We start from the raw sequence: 20,668 nt of genomic DNA on the forward strand, positions 1-20,668 counted from the left end.
AGATGAGGAGAGACAGAGACGAGAGAGGAGAAAAAAAATTATTCTCGGCCCGGTTCCCAGACACACTGCTGCTTGGTCCTCAACCAGCTGAGAGGCTCTCACTCGCGGTGCCATGCGATGGTACTGGACATCATTGGTGGACGGCCCACCGCTCCTCCGCCTCCTGGCGGACGGCGATGGCTCCTCCGGTCGAGGGCAGCCGGCAGCTCCTCCCCTGTTCCCTGCTCCTCCCCAGTCATGGCAGACGGCAGCAGGCTCCGGCCTCCAGGCGAACGGCACTGACTCCTCTTCTCCTTCTTGGATGACCCCTTTAAAACATATTTTTGCCTTACCTTGAATCACTATGATAAGCCTTTAATAATGATCTATATTTTAGAGTGTTTTGGATAGATTCAGTGGGAAACTGCATATTTGCATAATTTTTCTGTGCGTTTATGTCATATCTGTAAATAAAGGAAAGAAAGTCTGGCTACTTCTATATGCAGTTGATGGTGTGATAGTAGCTTGAAGCCACAAATGAACCTTAAACCAAAATGGCTTTGCAAGCAAAAAAGTGACAGTGCCCATAAAAAATTCTAATCAACACCTCTTGGCATTTCAGAAATATGTTTAGTTTGCAAAGCATCACATTTGCTGTGCGTTGACTAGGTTTACAATACAATGTTTATGTTGGTAACAAAGCCTATCCTTAAACTAGTTATTATTTAAATCTATTTGCCTATGAAGCCATGCGATGGTACTGGACATCTTTGGTGGACGGCCCGATGCTCCTCCGCCTCCTGGCGGACGGCGATGGCTCCTCCGGTCGAGGGCAGCCGGCAGCTCCTCCCCTGTTCCCTGCTCCTCCCCAGTCATGGCAGACGGCAGCAGGCTCCGGCCTCCAGGCGAACGGCACTGACTCCTCTTCTCCTTCTTGGATGACCCCTTTAAAACATATTTTTGCCTTACCTTGAATCACTATGATAAGCCTTTAATAATGATCTATATTTTAGAGTGTTTTGGATAGATTCAGTGGGAAACTGCATATTTGCATAATTTTTCTGTGCGTTTATGTCATATCTGTAAATAAAGGAAAGAAAGTCTGGCTACTTCTATATGCAGTTGATGGTGTGATAGTAGCTTGAAGCCACAAATGAACCTTAAACCAAAATGGCTTTGCAAGCAAAAAAGTGACAGTGCCCATAAAAAATTCTAATCAACACCTCTTGGCATTTCAGAAATATGTTTAGTTTGCAAAGCATCACATTTGCTGTGCGTTGACTAGGTTTACAATACAATGTTTATGTTGGTAACAAAGCCTATCCTTAAACTAGTTATTATTTAAATCTATTTGCCTATGAATAGCCTACTAGCCATACTTACCAAGACACATTTTCAGATATCCATCTTTCTTTCATTATATATTTATTGATTTATTTCATAATTTTGGAGTGCCTCGGGCTAACAGATTCATTTGCGCAGAACAGAGTAGCTAAAGAAGAACTCACATGATTACTAAAACAATGTTCCGCCTCAAGTAACTTGTAGTTATAAGTTTCAACCACTAAAGAAGGAGTGTCCAAACTTGTTCCTAAAGGACCACTGTGCATAGAGTTTAGCTCCAACCCTAATTAAACACACCTTAACCAGCTACTAATGCCACTAGAAACTTCCAGTCAGGCGAGGAGGAGCTGGTTGGAAATAAAATCTGCTGGACGATGGCCCTCCAGGAGCAGGATTGAACTCTGCACCAAAGGCCCAAACGTTTAAAGGGGTGGTTCATTGCGATTTCACTTTTTTAATGTTAGTTAGTGTGTAATGTTGCTGTTTGAGCATAAACAATATCTGCAAAGTTACGAAGCTGAAAGTTCAATGCAAACGGAGATATCAATGTTCAATGCAAACGGAGTCTTTTAAAATTCTGGCAGTTTAATGCCTACAAAAACGGCTGGTAGGGACTACAACAAGTAACAAGTCGGGTTCGTGACATCACAAACCCAGATAAACCCCGCCCTCTCGAAAAGTCAGCAAAGGGGGCGAGGCCATGCTGCGCTGCTTTAGAGAAGAGGAAGAGAAAACTAGAGGTGCACGTAAAAATCTGTTCATATATGAATCGCGATTCTGTCTTCTAAGAGAAGGGACAGAGTTGTGTGGAATAAAGGTAAATTATGTGAAAACGAATGCGTTTTTTTTAAACGAAGCATTAACACATGTTAGACTGCACCCCATACACACAATCAAGCCTAGAAAAAACCCAGTGAACCACCCCTTTAATAGTGTAGATTTAAGAGGACTAGAAATAGTCCACACCCCCCCTGAGCTTTCAATTACTAATTAATGACAGCTTAAAAAAGGTAATAAAACATCAATGAGGGTTCTGAAACTAAAGAAGGAACCGCTGTCAAACTAGAAAGAAAAAAAAACACAACCACAGTCAAGCTTGTCAATTATTTTGTACATGGTAGTTAAAGCACATAATATTTAACTGCTGTATTCAGCTTCATACTGTAAACAGTTGTCATTTGCTAGTTTGTTGTGTGAGAACACTGTGCTGCTGTTTTACTGTAAGCAACCTTCCAGAACACTAGCAACCGCAGTGATTCCCTGGTAAGCATTACTCGATTAATTTCATTAAAATTTTATCTTCTGAATAATAAATTAGAGTCCACACCAATGGGTGATGATGTTCTGTTTATTAAAAGAGTTGTCACCTGCTGCTTGAAATATTTGAGCTCTTTAAATCCAGATGGATTCTGATAGTTTTCTGTGAACTCTAGTTTTGCCTTCCTATTAGTTTCAAAATGGTGAAGCAGGAAAATAAATGCGTATGTTTAACCTTGCTAGACTACATAATCTTACCCTCTGAAAATAAGGTACCATTATATGAGTGAAAATATATAATTTTGGTCTCAGTGGAAATGTTCACTATTTGGAGCTCCATATGATCTGTTTGTATAACATCTTCCTTCTCTCCTCACATTGCAAATAAAGCTGCTTTCCAAGTGTCTTGAGTTTTAAGACAATCTAGAGAGAGTTTCATACACCATCTCTGCGTAGCTGTTGGTCAGCTCGGATTCTGTATTTCCCTCCTCTTATTCTTATGTTGTTTACTGACCCTGTGGAACTATTTGGGTTAAGAAGTGCTCTGTGCTATATTGGTAGTAGCCACTTAGACTCAACTAAGAAAGAGATTGCCTTTTTTTTACCTTGAAGAAACATTTGATGTAACATTTTTGTTTTGGTTTAATTTCAGACTCTTTCCTCATCTATCTGAGGTGGATGTGATATCCGAGAGAGACATTACAAAGCGTGTATGATGGCTGTGTCCGGATGTCCAGATTATTTTCTACACCATCCAAATTACCAAGTATTTGTTTTGTTCTTTTCCCATTACACTGTTTACCCAGCCTCTACATTGTTATTGTCTTTGTAAGATATTTTTGTTCCAAAACCACTATACATTATGTTCTTGCCTTAAAACACAAACTGGAAAAGCCAGCCAGATTACACACAGCCATACTAAAAATGTTTTTTTGCAGTACCAGTCAGTTTTCCTTTAGTATTTTATTTAGTATTTACTTTTTAAAGGAATTAGTAATTGCATTATTTCAAAACTACTTCAGAGTCAACCCTACATGCCAAGCAAATTTGTTTGGGGTATAATAATATAAGTAGTAGTATTATTTACTAAAGCAGAGCATTGTGAAGAAATGGCAAACGTTAATGACAGTGGAATGTTTTGGGCATTTTGTTTAAAACTGCCCTTTTTTGATCTGGAATATTTCCAAGCATGCATTTAAATGTATCCCTAACCAAGTTATGAGAGGCTGTGCTATTATGAATATTGTCGCAACATTTTATGAATCCATTTCTTCATAATATTTAAGACACAATTGATAAATGTTTATTTATTCATTTAATTTATATATATTTAGTGCCTTCTGTCTTCTTTCTTTCTGATGGTTTATTATTATTATTATTATTTTATTGTGTACTGTAAAAACTGATAGTTCACCTACTTTCGTTTTGAAGTTTTTGTATGGTTTAGGAGAGTATGTGAGAGGTAAAGTTGAGGGCTTCTGTGTATTTTGAATGTACAGTACCTGACATGAGCAGTAGATTTAGAGTCTAAGCCTGAATGAAGATGGGGTTACAGTGAATGGCCATTGCATCAGTGTGCATTCCTTTGGGCTGGATGCATTGGATTCACATGGTGAAACCTGACGTAAGAGCATTAAATTCTAGCCTTATTCTTTGGAGTAACTGGCCGGTTTTAAAGGTCTCTCCTTGATTGGCATTGTTTACATCCACGTTAAGCAGTTCAAACCCAGCTGGGAAATATCAGTCAGGCATATCTCCCCGTGGAGATCTGGTATTGGTACAGCTTGATTATTAGGCATGTCTTCCTTTGGGCCATCCACTATTGTCCCTAGAGGAATTCTTAATGCAAAATACCCAGACGCTCTGATGTGAAATTAGTTTTTTTTATCATTTTAAAAACTTTTTTACCTTTTTTTTTTAACAAATCAAGTGTAGCATTAGTTTTAGCAGGTCACGTCAGTCGAGCTTGCATCAGCTGATCTGCGTCTACCTACTGTACAGGAATACCAAACCGATCACGGCTTCCCTATATAAGGTCCATTCAGTATTATTCAGCAGCTTATCGCATTGCTCATCAGCAAATTACCCTTCTCCATCCCCAGCTCCTCCTTTCGTCCACAGTCAGGACTTGGCCTTCTGATATTCTTCGTTGAATCAGATTCCTTTATCTTGAATTATGTTGTTACATTAAATTATCATTAAGAACATTAATGATATCTGCTACATTTATGTTGGTTCTGTTCTGTTTTACAGATCTCCCTGCTCTTATCCATGCTAGGCTGCATGAATGGGCAGGGAGTTTTTTGCCCAGAACAGAACCATACAGCCTTTGATGATAGTGATCCTGACAGAATTCCATTTATTTTTGCCTTGCATTTGCAGACTTTTTTATCCTTGTCTCAGACATGGACCAGTCAATACTTAATATAAAAAGAGGCATGACTTTGACTGCCCCATTTGTAAAGTAATATCCACCACAATCAACAATTTTGCGTCTAAAAAGTTGTTTTGTTAGTGTAATTGTTCAGTCAGTGTCAGTGAAGATCATGCTTATGATGAAATATGAGACGTGATGTGTGAAGTAAACAGGAAAATTAATGTGAATATCACTAATTTGACTAATTCATAATTTGTAATTTGTTCATTTTATTATATTTATAGTCAATATAAATTATATTCTAATAAATTTAGAATACATAAATATTGCAAAAATATTTAAAATGTAATTCACACCTGCATACTTATTACCACAACTGAAGTGTTTTGAGAAATTTGTTCATGATGGGTCAGTAGGGAAAATAAAACAAAAATGACACAATTTGCCTATGTGTCACGCCCATGGACTGTCCTTTTGTTCCTGTGTAGTGTTTTGTTCCCCATGTGCTCCCCGTGACCCAGTTTCTCCCGTGTTCTGATTGTGCAAATATGATTCAGGTGTGTCTCGTCTGTTACCCCTCGTTGAGTTCCTGGTACTTAACCCCTGTGTTTTCCTGTGTCCTGCATCCAGTGTTATACATCAATCCCCGTGCTACGTGTGTGTTCCTTCCTGTGAGTCTTTGTGGTTCAATAAAGACTGTTCTTCATAAATTATCCCACGTCTCCGCATCTCCTCGCTTCAACACAGTAGTCAGAGTGTGACAGAACACTGGACCCTATAACAGTAAGCGGCACCCCTTCCCCCCGTTTTTGTTTCCGTTTTTGAAAGTGTTTTTTTTTCATTATTATGGAAACCCCTGCGAGATTCGCTAGCCCGTAAGGACCTTCCTTTTGTGGAGTATGCCAGGGAATTCTGTGGGCTCGCCGTCTTGACGCATTGAACGGCGCCACACTGAATTCTTTGTTCTGGATCGGGGCCAACTACCATCGCCCCGTCGACCTCCCAGACACCACGGGACTATGCTGGAGGGAAGGAATCCTCCGGTATCTGGAGAGCGTTCGGCCCCGATCCAGAAATGCTCCGCAGTCAAGCCCGCCGGCCGCTGCACTCTCAAGCCCGCCGTCCGCTCCATTGTCACGTCCGCCGGCCGCTCCATTGCCGGCCAATTCACTCCCAAGCCCTCAGCTGACAGCAGCTGTCTCCCTAACCTCAAACCAAAGGAGGAATATAAGGAGGAAAAGACTGTCGGCTCCAGCCCCTGAGTCCGCTCCAGTGTCGGCTTCAGCCCCTGAGCCCGCTCCAGTGTCGCCTCCAGCCCTTGAGCCCGCTACAGTGTCGACTTCTGCCCCTGAGCCCGCTCCAGTGTCGGCTCCAGACCCTGAGCCCGCTCCAGTGTTGGCTCCAGCCCCTGAGTCTGCTCCAGTGTGGGCTCCAGTTCCCAAGTTAAGCCCAGAGAGGGCTGCTGCACCTACGCCCAGCCCAGAGAGGGCTCCTGTTCCCCAGTCCAGACCAAAGAGGGCTCCTGTTCCCACGTCCAGCCCAGAGAGGGCTCCTGTTCCCAAGTTAAGCCCAGAGAGGGCTCCTGTTCCCAGGTTTAGCTCAGAGAGGGCTCCTGTTCCCACGTCCAGCCCAGAGGGGGCTCCTGTTCCCGCGTCCTACCCAGGGAGGGCTCCTGTTCCCACGTCCAGCCTAGAGAGAGACTCTATTCCCAAGTTAAGCCCAAAGATGGCTCCTGTTCCCAAGTCCGGCCCAGAGAGGGCCGCTGTTCCCACGTCTGGCCCAGGGAGGGCCACAGTTCCCGAGTCAAGCCCAGGGAGAGCCACTGTTCCCACGGAGGGCCTCAGATGCAGAGTCAAGCCCAGAGCCGGTTCCAGCTAGGGAACCCAAGATTTTCCCCAAGGAATTTTTTTTGGGGGGGGGGGGCTATATGGCTCTGGCTGTAGGGGCCGGGCCGAGGCCAAGGCCACAGAGGCTATTTCATCATGGACCCCTGGACTGCCTGCTCCGCCATGGCTCCCTAGTCTGACTGCTCCACCATGGCCCCCTGGACTGCCTGGTCCGCCATGGCTCCCTAGTCTGCCTGCTCCGCCATGGCCCCCTGAACTGCCTGCTCTGCCATGGCTCCCCGAGCTGCCCACTCCACCATGGCTCCCTAGTTTGCCCGCTCCGCCATGGCCCCTTGAACTGCCCGATCCGCCATGGGTCTCGGAACGGGTACCGCCCTGGAGGCCTTCCGTCCCGTGTAAGCCTGTCCCTAGCGGCCTCCAGAGCGCCCACCCCCCCTCCCCGTTGGATGTTATGAGGCGCGTGAACGCGCCTTCCGGGAGGGGGAGGTAATGTCACGCCCATGGACTGTCCTTGTGTTCCTGTGTTGTGTTTTGTTCCCCATGTGCTCCCCATGACCCAGTTTCTCCCGTGTTCTGATTGTGCTAATTTGATTCAGGTGTGTCTCATCTGTTACCCCTCGTTGAGTTCCTGGTACTTAAGCCCTGTGTTTTCCTGTGTCCTACGTCAATCCCCATGCTACGTGTGTGTTCCTTACTGTGAGTCTTTGTGGTTCAATAAAGACTGTTCTTCGTAAATTCTCCCACGTCTCCACGTCTCCTCGCTCCAACACAGTAGGCAAAGTGTGACACTATGATGCATGTATGTCCATACGTGGACATTGTTAAATAATCTAGAGTTTGAAAAGAGTATTTTAAGAGAGTTTACGAAAGCCCATTTGGTCTGAAGTACCCATAGCTGAAGAAACTTATATGCTAAAGAGGATCCGACAGACTACACCTCTAAGCATTTTCAATGCATTTTGAAGGAGGAGGAGGAGGAATGGTAGAGGCTTTTAGATAGTGGTAAATAAAATGAATCTACCCGCAGCATCTGTCTGTGCCTGTGTAAGTCTGTTAAGCAAGTGGGATTCTGGGCCGGGCTCCAGGTTTGGTTAATGCAGGGGGACTGGAGGCCTGCCACAGCACTTCGAGGAGAGCTCCCTAACTACTGTTTTAAAGGAACTGCTGAACTGGCTTTTATTGAGCTGTGCCTCTCGCCTTTGTGCTCTCAATTAAGATGATGAGCTAATGTTTGAATTGCTCTGAGAGTGTAAGCCCCTACTTTCAGATCTTCATTAAGTGTGGACTTGAATTGAATAAAAATTTATAGCTAAGCAGCGTTACGCTAATTTACTCACTTTTCCTGCGCGTCCATAATTAAAGAGGCCTTGATATAATAACCTAATAAAGCACGTAGGCTGGTAAATTGAATTGATATTTAGAATACCAGCAAACTGTAAATTGGGAGGCAATTCATCTTTTGAATTTCAAGTGAGAACTCAAGTTTGGCGTATGTTTGTGTTTTCTTAGCTTAGTTTAAGAGGATGTTTTTTGGTCAGAGGAACATTACATATGCCAGTTGAAGATGAACTGCTCCAGAAATGTGGGTTTGTCATTAGCTTACCAGCCATATTGGCTTTTTTCTCATACTGCTTTAGCCATTAAAATGCCTGTTGTTGGAGCGCATTGGTATTTTCATAGCTGTACATTTTGCGCCTCGAATTTTATAGCTGTTTTCAGAGTGAATCAAGACAACATATGGTTCCTTGTTCCTGGAAGTCAATTTTCCTTTTCTTGGTATTTCAAAGAACTTGAGGATTCTGTATCAAGGTTCTGTATCTGTATCAAATTTTATGTTGTTTACATCCAGACACTTCCAGACGCATTCTCTGAATTATAGTTGAAGTTCTTTGAGGATCTAGTGTGTCTGGCTCATCCCATACAGAAATGTGATACATGAAATATATTACCTTATATCAAGACTGATATTGTCATATACAGTATGTTACATGTAAGTCCATATGTAATTTTCACATTCAGTACGTACAGTCTCTGAATAAATGAAGATGCCATTTTATAACATATATAAAATCCCCATAGTAAAATTTGTATGTTAACATTTTAGTTTAGGGACCAACTCTCAGTATTAACTTAGCATGCATATTACTAGCATTTTGGCTATTTATTAGCACTTATAAAGCACATATCAATGCCTTATTCTGCATTTTAGATCCCTTAATCCTACCCCATACATAAACTAACTACCTTACTAACTATTAATAAGCAGCAAATTAGAGGTTTAGTGAGCCAAAAGTTGTAGTTAATAGTTAGTTAATAGAGATAATTGGTCTTTATTCACCAGAGAATCATAAAAAAATAATATTGCACAGTTTCCACCAAAAGAAAAAAAGCATCTCTTTTCATCATTGATAATAAGGAAACCCTTTTCTAAGCATTAAATCAGTGAGATTCCTTAAGGATCATGTGACATGAATGAAGTTATGCAATTCCATAAATTACATTTAAAATGTATTAAAATAGAAAACTGTTTAAATTGAAGTAATGTTGTACAATATTAGTGTTTTTTATTATTAAATAGATGCAGGCTAAATGGGCATAAGAGCTTTGCTTCACAAACATTAAAATAAAATAAAAAAATAAAATAAATAGTGTTCATCTGTATGACTCTAACATGCCTGTTCCTTTTCAATATTTATTCAATATTTATGCCACAATCTATACACCTAACAGACCAATTTACAGTTGCTGTGAGTGAAAGGAAAAGTACTTTATGAATGTGGCTCTGTTTTCACAATGTAATCCGTCCTGCCAGAGGAATTCACAGTAGCCTGACCATCTGAGGATAAGCAGGACTGCAATGTCACCTTTTGTACCTTAAGCATTATATTAGTACAGCTGATCTCAAGGATAACCAAGTCAGCACACAAAATGCTTGACGTAGCCATGTTTATTGACTACATTTTGTTAGGAACCCTGTGAGTTAGAGTATACACACAACACAAGTAGGTTAAATCAAGTCTGGTTTGTATAGTAGGAGATTTATGAACCTTAATAAACACCTCATGGATATATATTGCATCCACCTGTCAGCAGAAACTTGATCTATGTACAACAGCACGTGGAGGGTTATGACTTTACATCACATGCGTGTTTGGGGATAAATTAACCACAGCACCATTGAACAGTTCCCTTAAAACACTCCTTGCGAGATGTGTGTAAATGTGGGTTTCTTTCTTTTTCCTTTTTTGTTGTTGTCTATATATAGCTTTGATATCAAAAGGTGATATTTATCTAGTACTGCATGTATGTATTTATTTAATTTAATTAATTAATTCATTCATTCATTCAATTCATTCCTTCCTTCCTTCTTCACACATCACTTATATTTTAAATAAAAATGTTCTTCACTGAAACAGAATTCTTCTTGATAACCAAGTACCCAAACTTTATTTTCAGCAAATTGTTGCTTGTGGTGGACAGTTATAATAGTAAAAACTGATATACTGTACTTTTTTTCATTAAATATGTAAATTATTTATATTTAGATATTTTAGTAGATATCATACAAATCGCAACGACATCAACAACAACAACAATAATAATAATTATTATTATTATTTTTATAATTATTATATGTATGATGGATGTTCTTATTTTAAATTGCAAGTCTGGGACCAGAATCAACCAATGAAATGTATCAATAAATGGTATTTTGAAATGTAATAAAACTAAATTATGAAAGAATATTATTAATTTGTGTAAAAACTGATACTTTTCATTAAATATATATATATATATATATATATATACACACACACACACACACACACACACACATATATATATGTTAATAATAATAATAATAATAAAGTGTTCATATTTTAAACTGGAGGTCTGGGTCTGGGACATGAATCAAACAATAAAATGTATAAATAAATTATGAAAGAATTTGTAAGAGCATTATTTGACCTTCATATGTTTTTTAAAATAAAAAATAACCCCTATCCATATAATTTACTTTTATAAAATGGTCCTTGTTATAAAATGATTTGTATAACATCTAACATTACTCAGATTTTCGTTTCTTGTTTAAACTGATCAACTTTCCCAAGATCTCTGAAAAAGTTCTGTAAAGTCAGCAAAGAGGCAACACAAACCTATAGATTATGGTCCCAGACAAACTTAAAGCATGATATTAGAGGTCTTAGCTCTGTCTGGGCCTTCTGCTGAGTTCAGTCAGACAGAACCACTGTGGCTTCCCTCAGTAAAAGTATGGGTTGAACTTAGAACGGATCAGTCACACTCGGCTAGCTAGAACCCCCACACATGCTCACATACACTTGAGTCTTTCTGCCCTTAAGAAAATTTCTGACTTTTAATGCTAATGTCCAGACACATTGCTTTAGGATTAACATTCAGACTGCAGGAGACCACAAGAAGAGACTAGAAGTCCTTTCTGGTTCAAAACTTCATCTGACCATTTGATAGGCCTACACAGCAATATATGTATAAACAGAATTGGCACAGAACAGACTAGATAGGCTGTTGGCTCCAAGCCGATCTGATAAATCAGTGCTGAATTCCAACTAGAAATAATAAAAATAAATAAATAAATAAATATTTTCATACACATTCTGTTGAAGCATCAGGAATTTAAAAGTGCATGAATACTTATGGAGAATAAATTTGAAGAACAAAGACTTGAGATGTGGTATACATGGGAATATAAAATTAATTATTTTGCTAAATAAACTGGAGATTCTTCTTTAAACTTTTGAATTCCATGTTGTGAATGTTATTTATTTATTTATATTATTTTTATTCTTGTGGTTGACACTTTCAACAGCATTGGGTAAAATGCCACTGCCAACATTAAAAAAACCTAATAAGTCACAGTTTTTAGGAAAAACTAGTATGATAGATAGATAATATGTCAGAATTGTGCAAAATAGCTGTAAATTTCCAACAATGTCACTTGGCAGCAGTACCCATAAAGTAGTCAACTACATTAGATGTCTTCTGGGAATAAAACCAATAACACATTACTGTAAAAAAAAAAAAAGTAAATAAATAAATAATCAAATTATTCTAAAGAGTGGTGAACACACCAGTTTCTTTTGCATTTGGTATTATTCAACAAAGTGATGAGCAGCACGGCTGCATGTGTGCGGCATCTTCACATTTACATAAAAAAACAAACAATCTTGCTCTGGTTCTGGAACATTGTACGTAACGTTCAGAAGCCATAAAACTACTGACGCTCTGCAGCCACATCACAGCCAGATTCTCGGTTTTACGGTCTCGCTCTGAGAACCATCTCCAAATACAAGAGTGCCACAGGACATTCTGTTCCCAGCTCGTGCTGTGAAAGCTCCAATCAGCGCTGAAAGATATATCCCACAATCCTTGATCCTACTGCGCTCAAACCCAGCGTTTTGTTTTTGTACGGCATCCAAGAGTTCAAAGTGTTCCCCTCTGGTGAGACAGCAGAGAGGCTCTGTTTTGGAAAGAAATGAGTTTTTGAATCGAGTTGCCACCTGTAGTTTACACATGGAGAACGTGGCTCCCAGCTGCCAGTCGCTTTAGATCTTGTTCCGTGAATACAATGGCACAGTTTCAGCTGATCACATGGCAGGGCCGCGTCTGTACGGTGCTGTTTTTCTCATAGCCTGTAAACACGGCCGTGACCCTCCCCGGATACGGCAGGGGGGCTTCTGAGGACAAGGAGAGGGCTTCCTCTCTTCTCTTTCATCACAGATTGTGCAATTGCTTTCATTCCTGAAAACGGACGGGATCATTTTTATACATGTGAACATGCATTGTACCTTAACACGCATCAGACGTGGTCTTGTTTTCTAGTAAAATGGTTATTAATTTATTTAAAATTGTATTATATAATGTAACTTGTTTTTAGAGACTATATATTTTTTTGTTCTTTTTTGAAACATAAAGCTCTGTAAATAAATAAATAAAAATGCTTAAAACAAGATGAGAAGATAAGAACATTCTATGCAATTTAAGATATATCTAGCGTAGCGTTAGTTCTGGCAGGTCACGTTAGTCAAGCTCGCATCAGCTGACTCTCAGCTGATCCCCATCAACCTATGGGAATACGACACCTATCTAAGTATTCATATATAAGGTCCCGCAGTAGTATCAGCAGTTTTCGCATTGCTCAATAGCTAATTACCCTCCTCCATCCCCAACTCCTCCTCTGTCAGTCAGGATTCAGCCTTCTGATTCTCCTTTGAATCAGACTAATTCTAAAATGTGTACATAACATTATTGAACTTTAATGATATCTGCAATACATTTATGTTGGTTCTGTTCTGTTTTACAGATCTCCCTGCTCTTATCCATGCTAGGCTGCATGAATGGGCAGGGAGTTTTTTGCCCAGAACAGAACCATACAGCCTTTGATGATAGTGATCCTGACAGAACTCAGGGAGTTCTTGCCCAGAACGGAACCATACCGCCAATCCAAACTGTATGCTAATTGTCAATCATCTTTGACGATAGTGGTCCTGACAGAAGTATGTATATAACTGCTAAATGTACCTTTTTAGATATTTTACTGGGAAAAAAATACTGATTTACAGTATGATGAAATTCCTAGACAACATTTTGGAGGGATCGCCTATTTTCCAGGCTTGTTCTGTCAGACTTAAACTGATATATTCCTTCATGGATAATAAAAAGTGTGTGTCTTTGTGTGTGAGAGAGACTGGTGTGACTAATGTCAAAAAATGCTTTTAGCATGACCACTTTATTGGCTTCTGTCTCAGCAGGATAATGTAGACCGAGCTGCCAGTCACAGACAGGCAGATATGATTGGACCAGGTTTTCAGCAGTCAACCAATCGGAATTCACCCAGCCATCAAGGTCAGTGAACTAATAATTTGCATGCACACTTCATACAATTTTTAAAATAAGATACCCTGGCTCCAGTGGTTGTAATGACAGTATTTTTTTTTTGTGTGGTTATGGTGTATGGTCTTAATATCCAAAACAGAGGTAAAGCGTTTTTTTAATAGATGTGTAACAGAATTGCTTCTAGTTTAATAACTCACACAATTAACAAGTGTGAGTATGTGTGTACATACTTGATTATAGGTGGGGGTCATCTGTCTCACACACTTGGACTTGGGTGGGGGCTGTCTGTCGTACATGCCTTTTATAGTTGGAGACTTGGATCTATATTCAGGCCTCTTCTGCTGTAAACACTCCAGCAGTTCAAAGGCTTGATTTGTAAAGACACAGGGTGCCACTCATTAAGCCTCCAGCCTAATTGTGCCATACAAAAATACAGAGGCATGATATTTGGAGCATGAGATTTAAGCACAATATCGCCGCAGCATGGGAGGTAGAGCCTGAAGTTTTTTTTTCTTTCTGAAAATCTGATGTTGTCATTGAAGTAAATGGAGCAGAAATGTTTCATTTAGGACTTCTCAGAATATGCCGAAAAAATCCTCACAGCTGTGACTACACTAAACTATTGGCTCTGATAATTTAAAGGCCCTTAGTATTTCATCATTCACTGAGTGGTGTTTGTCGAACACACACACACACACACACACACACACACACACACACACACACACACATATATATATATATATATATATATACACATATATTCTGTTGATTTGTGGATTTTTAACACTGTTTAATAATGTTTATTCAGAACATTATATAAACACTTATCACACAACTAAATGAATGAATGTATATATATATATATATATATAAAAAACTAGAAAAAATAGCAAGAGTTTGTTCCCATGTCTGTTCTTTGACCCTGCAGTTTTCATACTCCATTGAAAACCACAAACTGTGACAACAAAGGTCTTATTTTGGGATGTCAGAATGCAGCTAAGAATAGATGAGAAGTGTTTGTACGTCAAATCTCAGATTGAGGCCAGAAATATTCATTGCTTTGTCGAAATCCCATGTGACGTTTACTGCTATGATTTTACAGCTTAAAACCTCTCACATACTTATAATCGTTTAATAGAGTTAAAGACCACACTCTATTATTTGCTATGAAGTTAACTGGCTTATGACGTTTATTGAAACTGAGGTGCTTTGTTGAAATGTGACATTGTAGGCTTTTAGCTCAAATGGATTACATTTGACGGGTCTAAGTAAATGTTTTGCTTTCTGGAAGTGTGTGGGGTCTGTCATTGATCCTCTCTCATGAAAGGAGCATTCAAAACTGAATGGCAATGAAGTTTACAATAAAATTTACGGTAAAAAACCGGCAGCTGTGGTTGCCGGAATTTTACCGTAAAAATACGGTAGCAACATTTTAGGTTTTATGGTTTTAAATTAAATTTACAGTTAAATAACGTAATTTCATTAACTGATATAATGTTAATATACCAACCTATTGAAGTACTGAAATCTGTTTTGTACCTTTGTAATACACTGATAACCACCAAATGCAGGTGGTGATGAGAAAGTCACATGATGAACCAAAGCCCATCACAAGCAGCTTTTATATGCTAACATATATAGAAGGTGCACAGTGTCATTCACACAAACACTAAACACCATCATGGTAACACACATGAAACTGAAATAATGCAATAAAAATTCATTTAACAACATTAGGTGTAACACAAAACCCTAATATACAAAACTGATAAGAACAAACTAAGAAGAAAGTTATTTCAACAAAAAAAACATCAAATTTGAAATGTAACGCAGGGAATTCTGGGAATGTGAATTTACGGTTATTCACTGTAAATTATAAGGTCTCTTTCACTTACAATAATGGTATACTACCGTAAAATTAATGTCCAATACATGTAATATCCAATACAGTTTTTCACCGTATATAGTAGGGGAATTTACCGTTTACCATTTAACAGGTTTTTACTGTAGCATTTTTACAGTCTTTTACCGTTAAATTCACGGTCATTTTTTACAGTGTAGGTTTTTTGTAAGAATGCATGATTTCTATGTATATGTGATTTTGTGTTCTGCAGAAGAAAGACTAGCAGGCATGCAGTTTTTTGTATGAGCTTTTTTTATCAGAGATATTTTCTAGTTCTGGCCTTTAAACTGAAAGGCTGGATCGGACCACTGCAGCGTTATTCAAGGCTTTCCTTTGTTGAGGTCAGTTCGTCTCCTACACCGCATGGTTCTGATGGACCCTTGGGCAGCAATATCCAGGGCATTGCATTCTTTAGAAGAAAGAGAGGTTTTAGTGTGGTGGGCGGATGGGGCTTATAAGATTATGGAAGGTGAGGTATATGAAACTCTGATTAGATTGATGTTTCCCAAGAACAGGCCCTGATCCCCATTATTGTTTTTCCAGATTTTCCCTCTCTCTACTCACACTCTGCTCTCGGACTGCCAGGGGCATTTTACACATCATTCTCTCTTTGACTACTTTACATGCACACCAAAAAACTGCTTATTGCAAGAAAGCCGTTTAGGACACGAAAGCTGCATATAGAAATGAAATGTACGTCATTTACTTACCCTGTCGTTTCAAACCTTTATAGCTTCCTTTCTTCTGTGGAATAAAAACGAAGATATTTTTAAGAATGTTGGTAACTGAAGAGTTTTGGTTACCATTGACTTCTATTAAATGCACAAAAACACATTCATGTTCCACAGATAAAACGGAAGACAAGCAATTTAGTTTTTCGGGTGAACTGTCCCTTTAACCCACATATACAGTGGATGCAATACCATCAGTAAACCGTTTTCTCTGTACCTTTACTTTAGCTATCCCAAGCAAGAGCACACTCTAAAGTTGTGGCCACATTTCAATTCATATGGCAGAATTTCACAGATAAAATATAGTCATCTCATTAGGAATTTTGCGGGAAGGACAAGTGAGACGAAAAGTTTCCTTTCATGGCTTTTACATCGGCTTCAAGTTTGTTGAGCTGTTAGCAGTTTTGTTGTGGACTATAACTTTAATGGTCACACTTTATTTTAAGGACCAATTCTCACTATTGACTAACTATCAACTACAATTTTGATCCTTTTTGACACTTTTAATGATGTTCTTTTTATCTTGTTTTGGAATGTGACAGATCCCATCCCCATTCACTTTATGGTACTGTATATGTTGGAGGATCAGGATCACCCTGCATCTCCATTATCTTTCAAAAACAAAACTCAGGTTCATATTTCTGATCCTTCTCCTACTCCTCTATATGAATCCCCCACCCTATTTATCTTCCTCCTTCCCTCTTGTCCACCCCTCCTGTATGGTGCTTATATGAAGTCACTGTATTGTTTGGCCAACTTGGGAATTCTTTAGAGTGCTGACTATATCTGTGAAAAGACTAGCTCCACTGCCTCCTTTCACATGTATACATCCATGTGTGTTTTTTTGAGGCACATATCTCCCCCCACGGGCCTTCTACGGGACGCTCCTGCCCAAGCGACTCCTCCTTTCTCCTTTTATTACGCCCGTCTCTTTGTTCACTCACAATTTGCATGTTAATTGTCACCAGCTGGATGGTCTAATGGTCTCAGTTGTGAACATGGTGCTATAAAAAATATGTTTTAAAACTTTTGCATTTGTCTTTAGCAGTCTTTGGCATAACTGAACCAATTTAACCACTTTGTTTTTCCTCAAAAAAAAAAAGCCTCAGAAGTAGATTAGCTTAATGTATTTTGTATTTTGTCACTATACCACTGAACCAGATACACTGTGGTAAATTAGCTCATGCACACCATTGCTAAAGTGAACCCATATGGAAATCACTGACATATCAGGGTGTGTTTCAATCATCACCCTTTACTAATTGTTGGAAATCTTTTAATTAGACAAATATCAAAGGCCCTGTAAATACCCGTCCCAGATGATCCAATCATAAGTGAGCAGTCAAGACATATTGACATTGGTATTAACGTGTTCAAATGTGTACTGCTTTTAAGGCATAACCAGCTATGTTTAAAGGGGTTAGTTGACCCAAAAATGACAAAATTTGTCAAAATTTATGCAAATGTCATTCTAAACCCATAAGACTTTCATCTTTGGAATACAAATAAAGATATATAGAGCACATCAAATAACAGCAGCTCAAACCTGCTTGATTGATGCCCAAGAACCAATGAGGTTTGTTATTATGCAAACACTGTTGAGCTTCTGTTTATTATATTTGATGTACTCTCTGTATGTATGTTGATCAGTGTCTCTTCAGAAGATTTGTATAAAACCATTTTTGTAATTACTTTTACAATGTTTTTATCAACTTTTTGAAGCTTGAATATCAGATGAAAATCAGATGAAGGCAATGTTTTTTTTTTTCAGGTCTAAATGAATAAATAAATGGACTTTAGTCCCGTTCTTTAAATTAATGAATTAATTGATTTATTTATGTAAAAATGCTCTTTTTTCTTAATGTAGCTCCAGGTCTAAATGAATAAATAAATGGACTTTAGTCCCGTTCTTTAAATTAATTAATTTATTGATTTATTTATGTAAAAATGCTCTTTTTTCTTAATGTAGCTCCATCTACTGGCGTCTTTCTTTACACTAACACTGAATGTATTGCATCCAGTGTTTTTCTTTGATAATAATCATCTTTCTTTGTCATTTTATCCAAGAATGTGGGTCTAATTAGATGAACCGTTAGTGTGAGAACCGTTTTCATTAATAAGCCGAAAGAACACAGTTTCAGGTGTTTACATGCCTTAATGGGTAAACATCAAATTGTGTCGGTTGGTTTATGCTTATCTATCTTATGACCATTATTTTTTACTCTCTTTTTAAAAATGTTTTTTAGCCGATTGACTCCAACCACTTTATTTTCCCAATCCATTTAAAACAAAATGATTATTTAGCAAATATCCTATGACTATCTTGCTTGTTGTTTTTATGGAAAATTTATTAAAATCAATTATCTAGAAACACGGTCAGTCTCCTTCATTGGAATTGACTGGTTCATGAGTCAGATCCCAAGCAGCCATGCACCGGCTCCAGTGTTACAACCACTGCAGTGTATAAGTGGAGAAAAAGTTGGCAGAACTCAATTTACCTCAGCCTGGAATTTAAACAGCTCTCTTGACTATAATCAGATTCTGGCGCCGCAGTCTCTACTTTCACAAATACGGTTAGCATAAGTTTAATCAGCTGATTTCCCACACAGTAATAAAACAGTACATTTGATGCAGTGTTCCCATGACTGCTGAGTCAGTTTGCATTGCGTTCCGCACTTGCTGAATGCTGAGCGCCGAGTGCAGCCGGCGGGGCTGGAGGAGCTGCTCTAATGAATCATTAATTTCTCAGAGATGTTTGGGATGAGTCTATCTCTCTGGGATGGCCATCTACCTGAGAAATATACCAGATTTAAATTTTCATATTTTCTGTAAACGCAGCATGCTTTTAGAATTCACTCCCTCTATTTTCTGTTTAGAACTGTTTACTTTAAAGGTTGAAGGATTGGTTCATGTATTTGCTGTCTCTCAGGATTTCTCTGGACTCTGAACTTTCTTATGTCTGCTTTTTGCTCATCCGTAAAAGACAAATTGCTCTCATCTTAGATCAAAACAGTTATTTTTTTGAAGAATATCCTGCTCTTTTTAATATAATGTAAGTGATGGGGCTGTCAGTACATATGACTCATTATATTCAAAGTCTTCTGGTTCAATCTGGCTTACCCGTGTCACATTCATGGGAGTATGTGAGAGTAGTAACAATGTCTGATTCATGGAGAAATCATTCTTTTGTGCTTATTACCAACCTTTAACACTGAAACAATGTCAGTTCAGTTGTTTCAACATTAAAAAATGTTGAAACAGAGTTTGAAAAACGGCAACAAAATACTTATACATTTGGAAATTTTAACAATATGTAGGCCTACAAAAATTAAGATGTTGAAACATACAGTATCTTTCCTGAATTGCTTTGTAAATTTGAAGGAATATTTAACAGTGATTCAACCTTGATCCATGACGTTGATTCACCCATGGATAAATGTTGAAATGATTGATAGGTTTCAATTAATTGATTGTGGTTTGAATCATATGTTGATGAATCAAACTCAGATTACTCAGATGGCTCCTGAGATGACTTTATGATACTTGATACCATATACTTGAATGTGAGTAAATGATGACACACTTTTAATTTTTGGGTGAAGTATTCACATAAAGTGAAAGCTTTGTTATTGGGAACTACTGTCAGTGAATTGTGTTAAATTTGATATTCTAACACAGGTTAATCTATTCCTCTAATAGTCAAATACAGATTGAATTTGTCCTGTGTAAATTGTTTTGAGTTTTACCCACTTGTTGGTTTTAGCACCCTCTGCTGGACATACAAAAAATGTTTCTTTAAATGTAAGTGTTTCCTTTACAGCAGGCCATACTGTTAAAAGAATAATTCACACACACACACACACACACACACACACACACACACACACACACACACACACACTGTAAATCATTATTTACTCATCCCCAAGTAATTCCAAACTTGTATGAAAGACAGACAGAATTTGAGTAATGTCTGATTTGACAGCAAATAAATAGGTGCAAAACAACAACAACAACAAAACAAAAATGCCTCAAAAAATGCCTCAAAAAAACAAAAACAATTTTGGGACATGATGTGGTCAGAACTGTTAACAGGTAGAGTGGATTATTATCAATCAACAAACAGGATGTTTATCACTCACGGCTTCAGGATATTCTGAATATAATTATTAATTTCAAGATATCAAGCTTTAATATGACTAGGCTATGCGATGGCGCCGCAGACGGCAGCCTCAGTGTTTGGCTCTCCAGTGTTTGTACTGTTTTTGTTAGTTTTTCCTGAATCCTGTTTTTTGTTTCTCAAACACGATCAGTTTTACCAGGGATGAGCTGCTGAACATTCGGCAGAACACAA

At 38.6% G+C, this 20,668-nt stretch overlaps 1 protein-coding gene across 1 annotated transcript in view; it reads left to right on the forward strand.

The window, feature by feature from the left end:
- LOC107684229 (growth factor receptor-bound protein 10-like) overlaps positions 1 to 20,668 on the forward strand; it is a gene marked incomplete at its 3' end in the record, with an annotated part of 108,975 nt that overhangs the window by 39,670 nt on the left and 48,637 nt on the right. The window contains exons 2-3 of the mRNA XM_016480443.1: positions 3,233 to 3,346; positions 13,590 to 13,686. Of these exons, the coding sequence (XP_016335929.1) occupies positions 3,293 to 3,346; positions 13,590 to 13,686 (151 nt within the window). The remainder of the gene's footprint in view (positions 1 to 3,232; positions 3,347 to 13,589; positions 13,687 to 20,668) is intronic.

The sequence above is a fragment of the Sinocyclocheilus anshuiensis genome, unplaced genomic scaffold (genome assembly GCF_001515605.1).
Source record: "Sinocyclocheilus anshuiensis isolate Anshui unplaced genomic scaffold, SAMN03320099.WGS_v1.1 scaffold113, whole genome shotgun sequence".
In the NCBI taxonomy this organism is placed as follows: Eukaryota; Metazoa; Chordata; class Actinopteri; order Cypriniformes; family Cyprinidae; genus Sinocyclocheilus; species Sinocyclocheilus anshuiensis.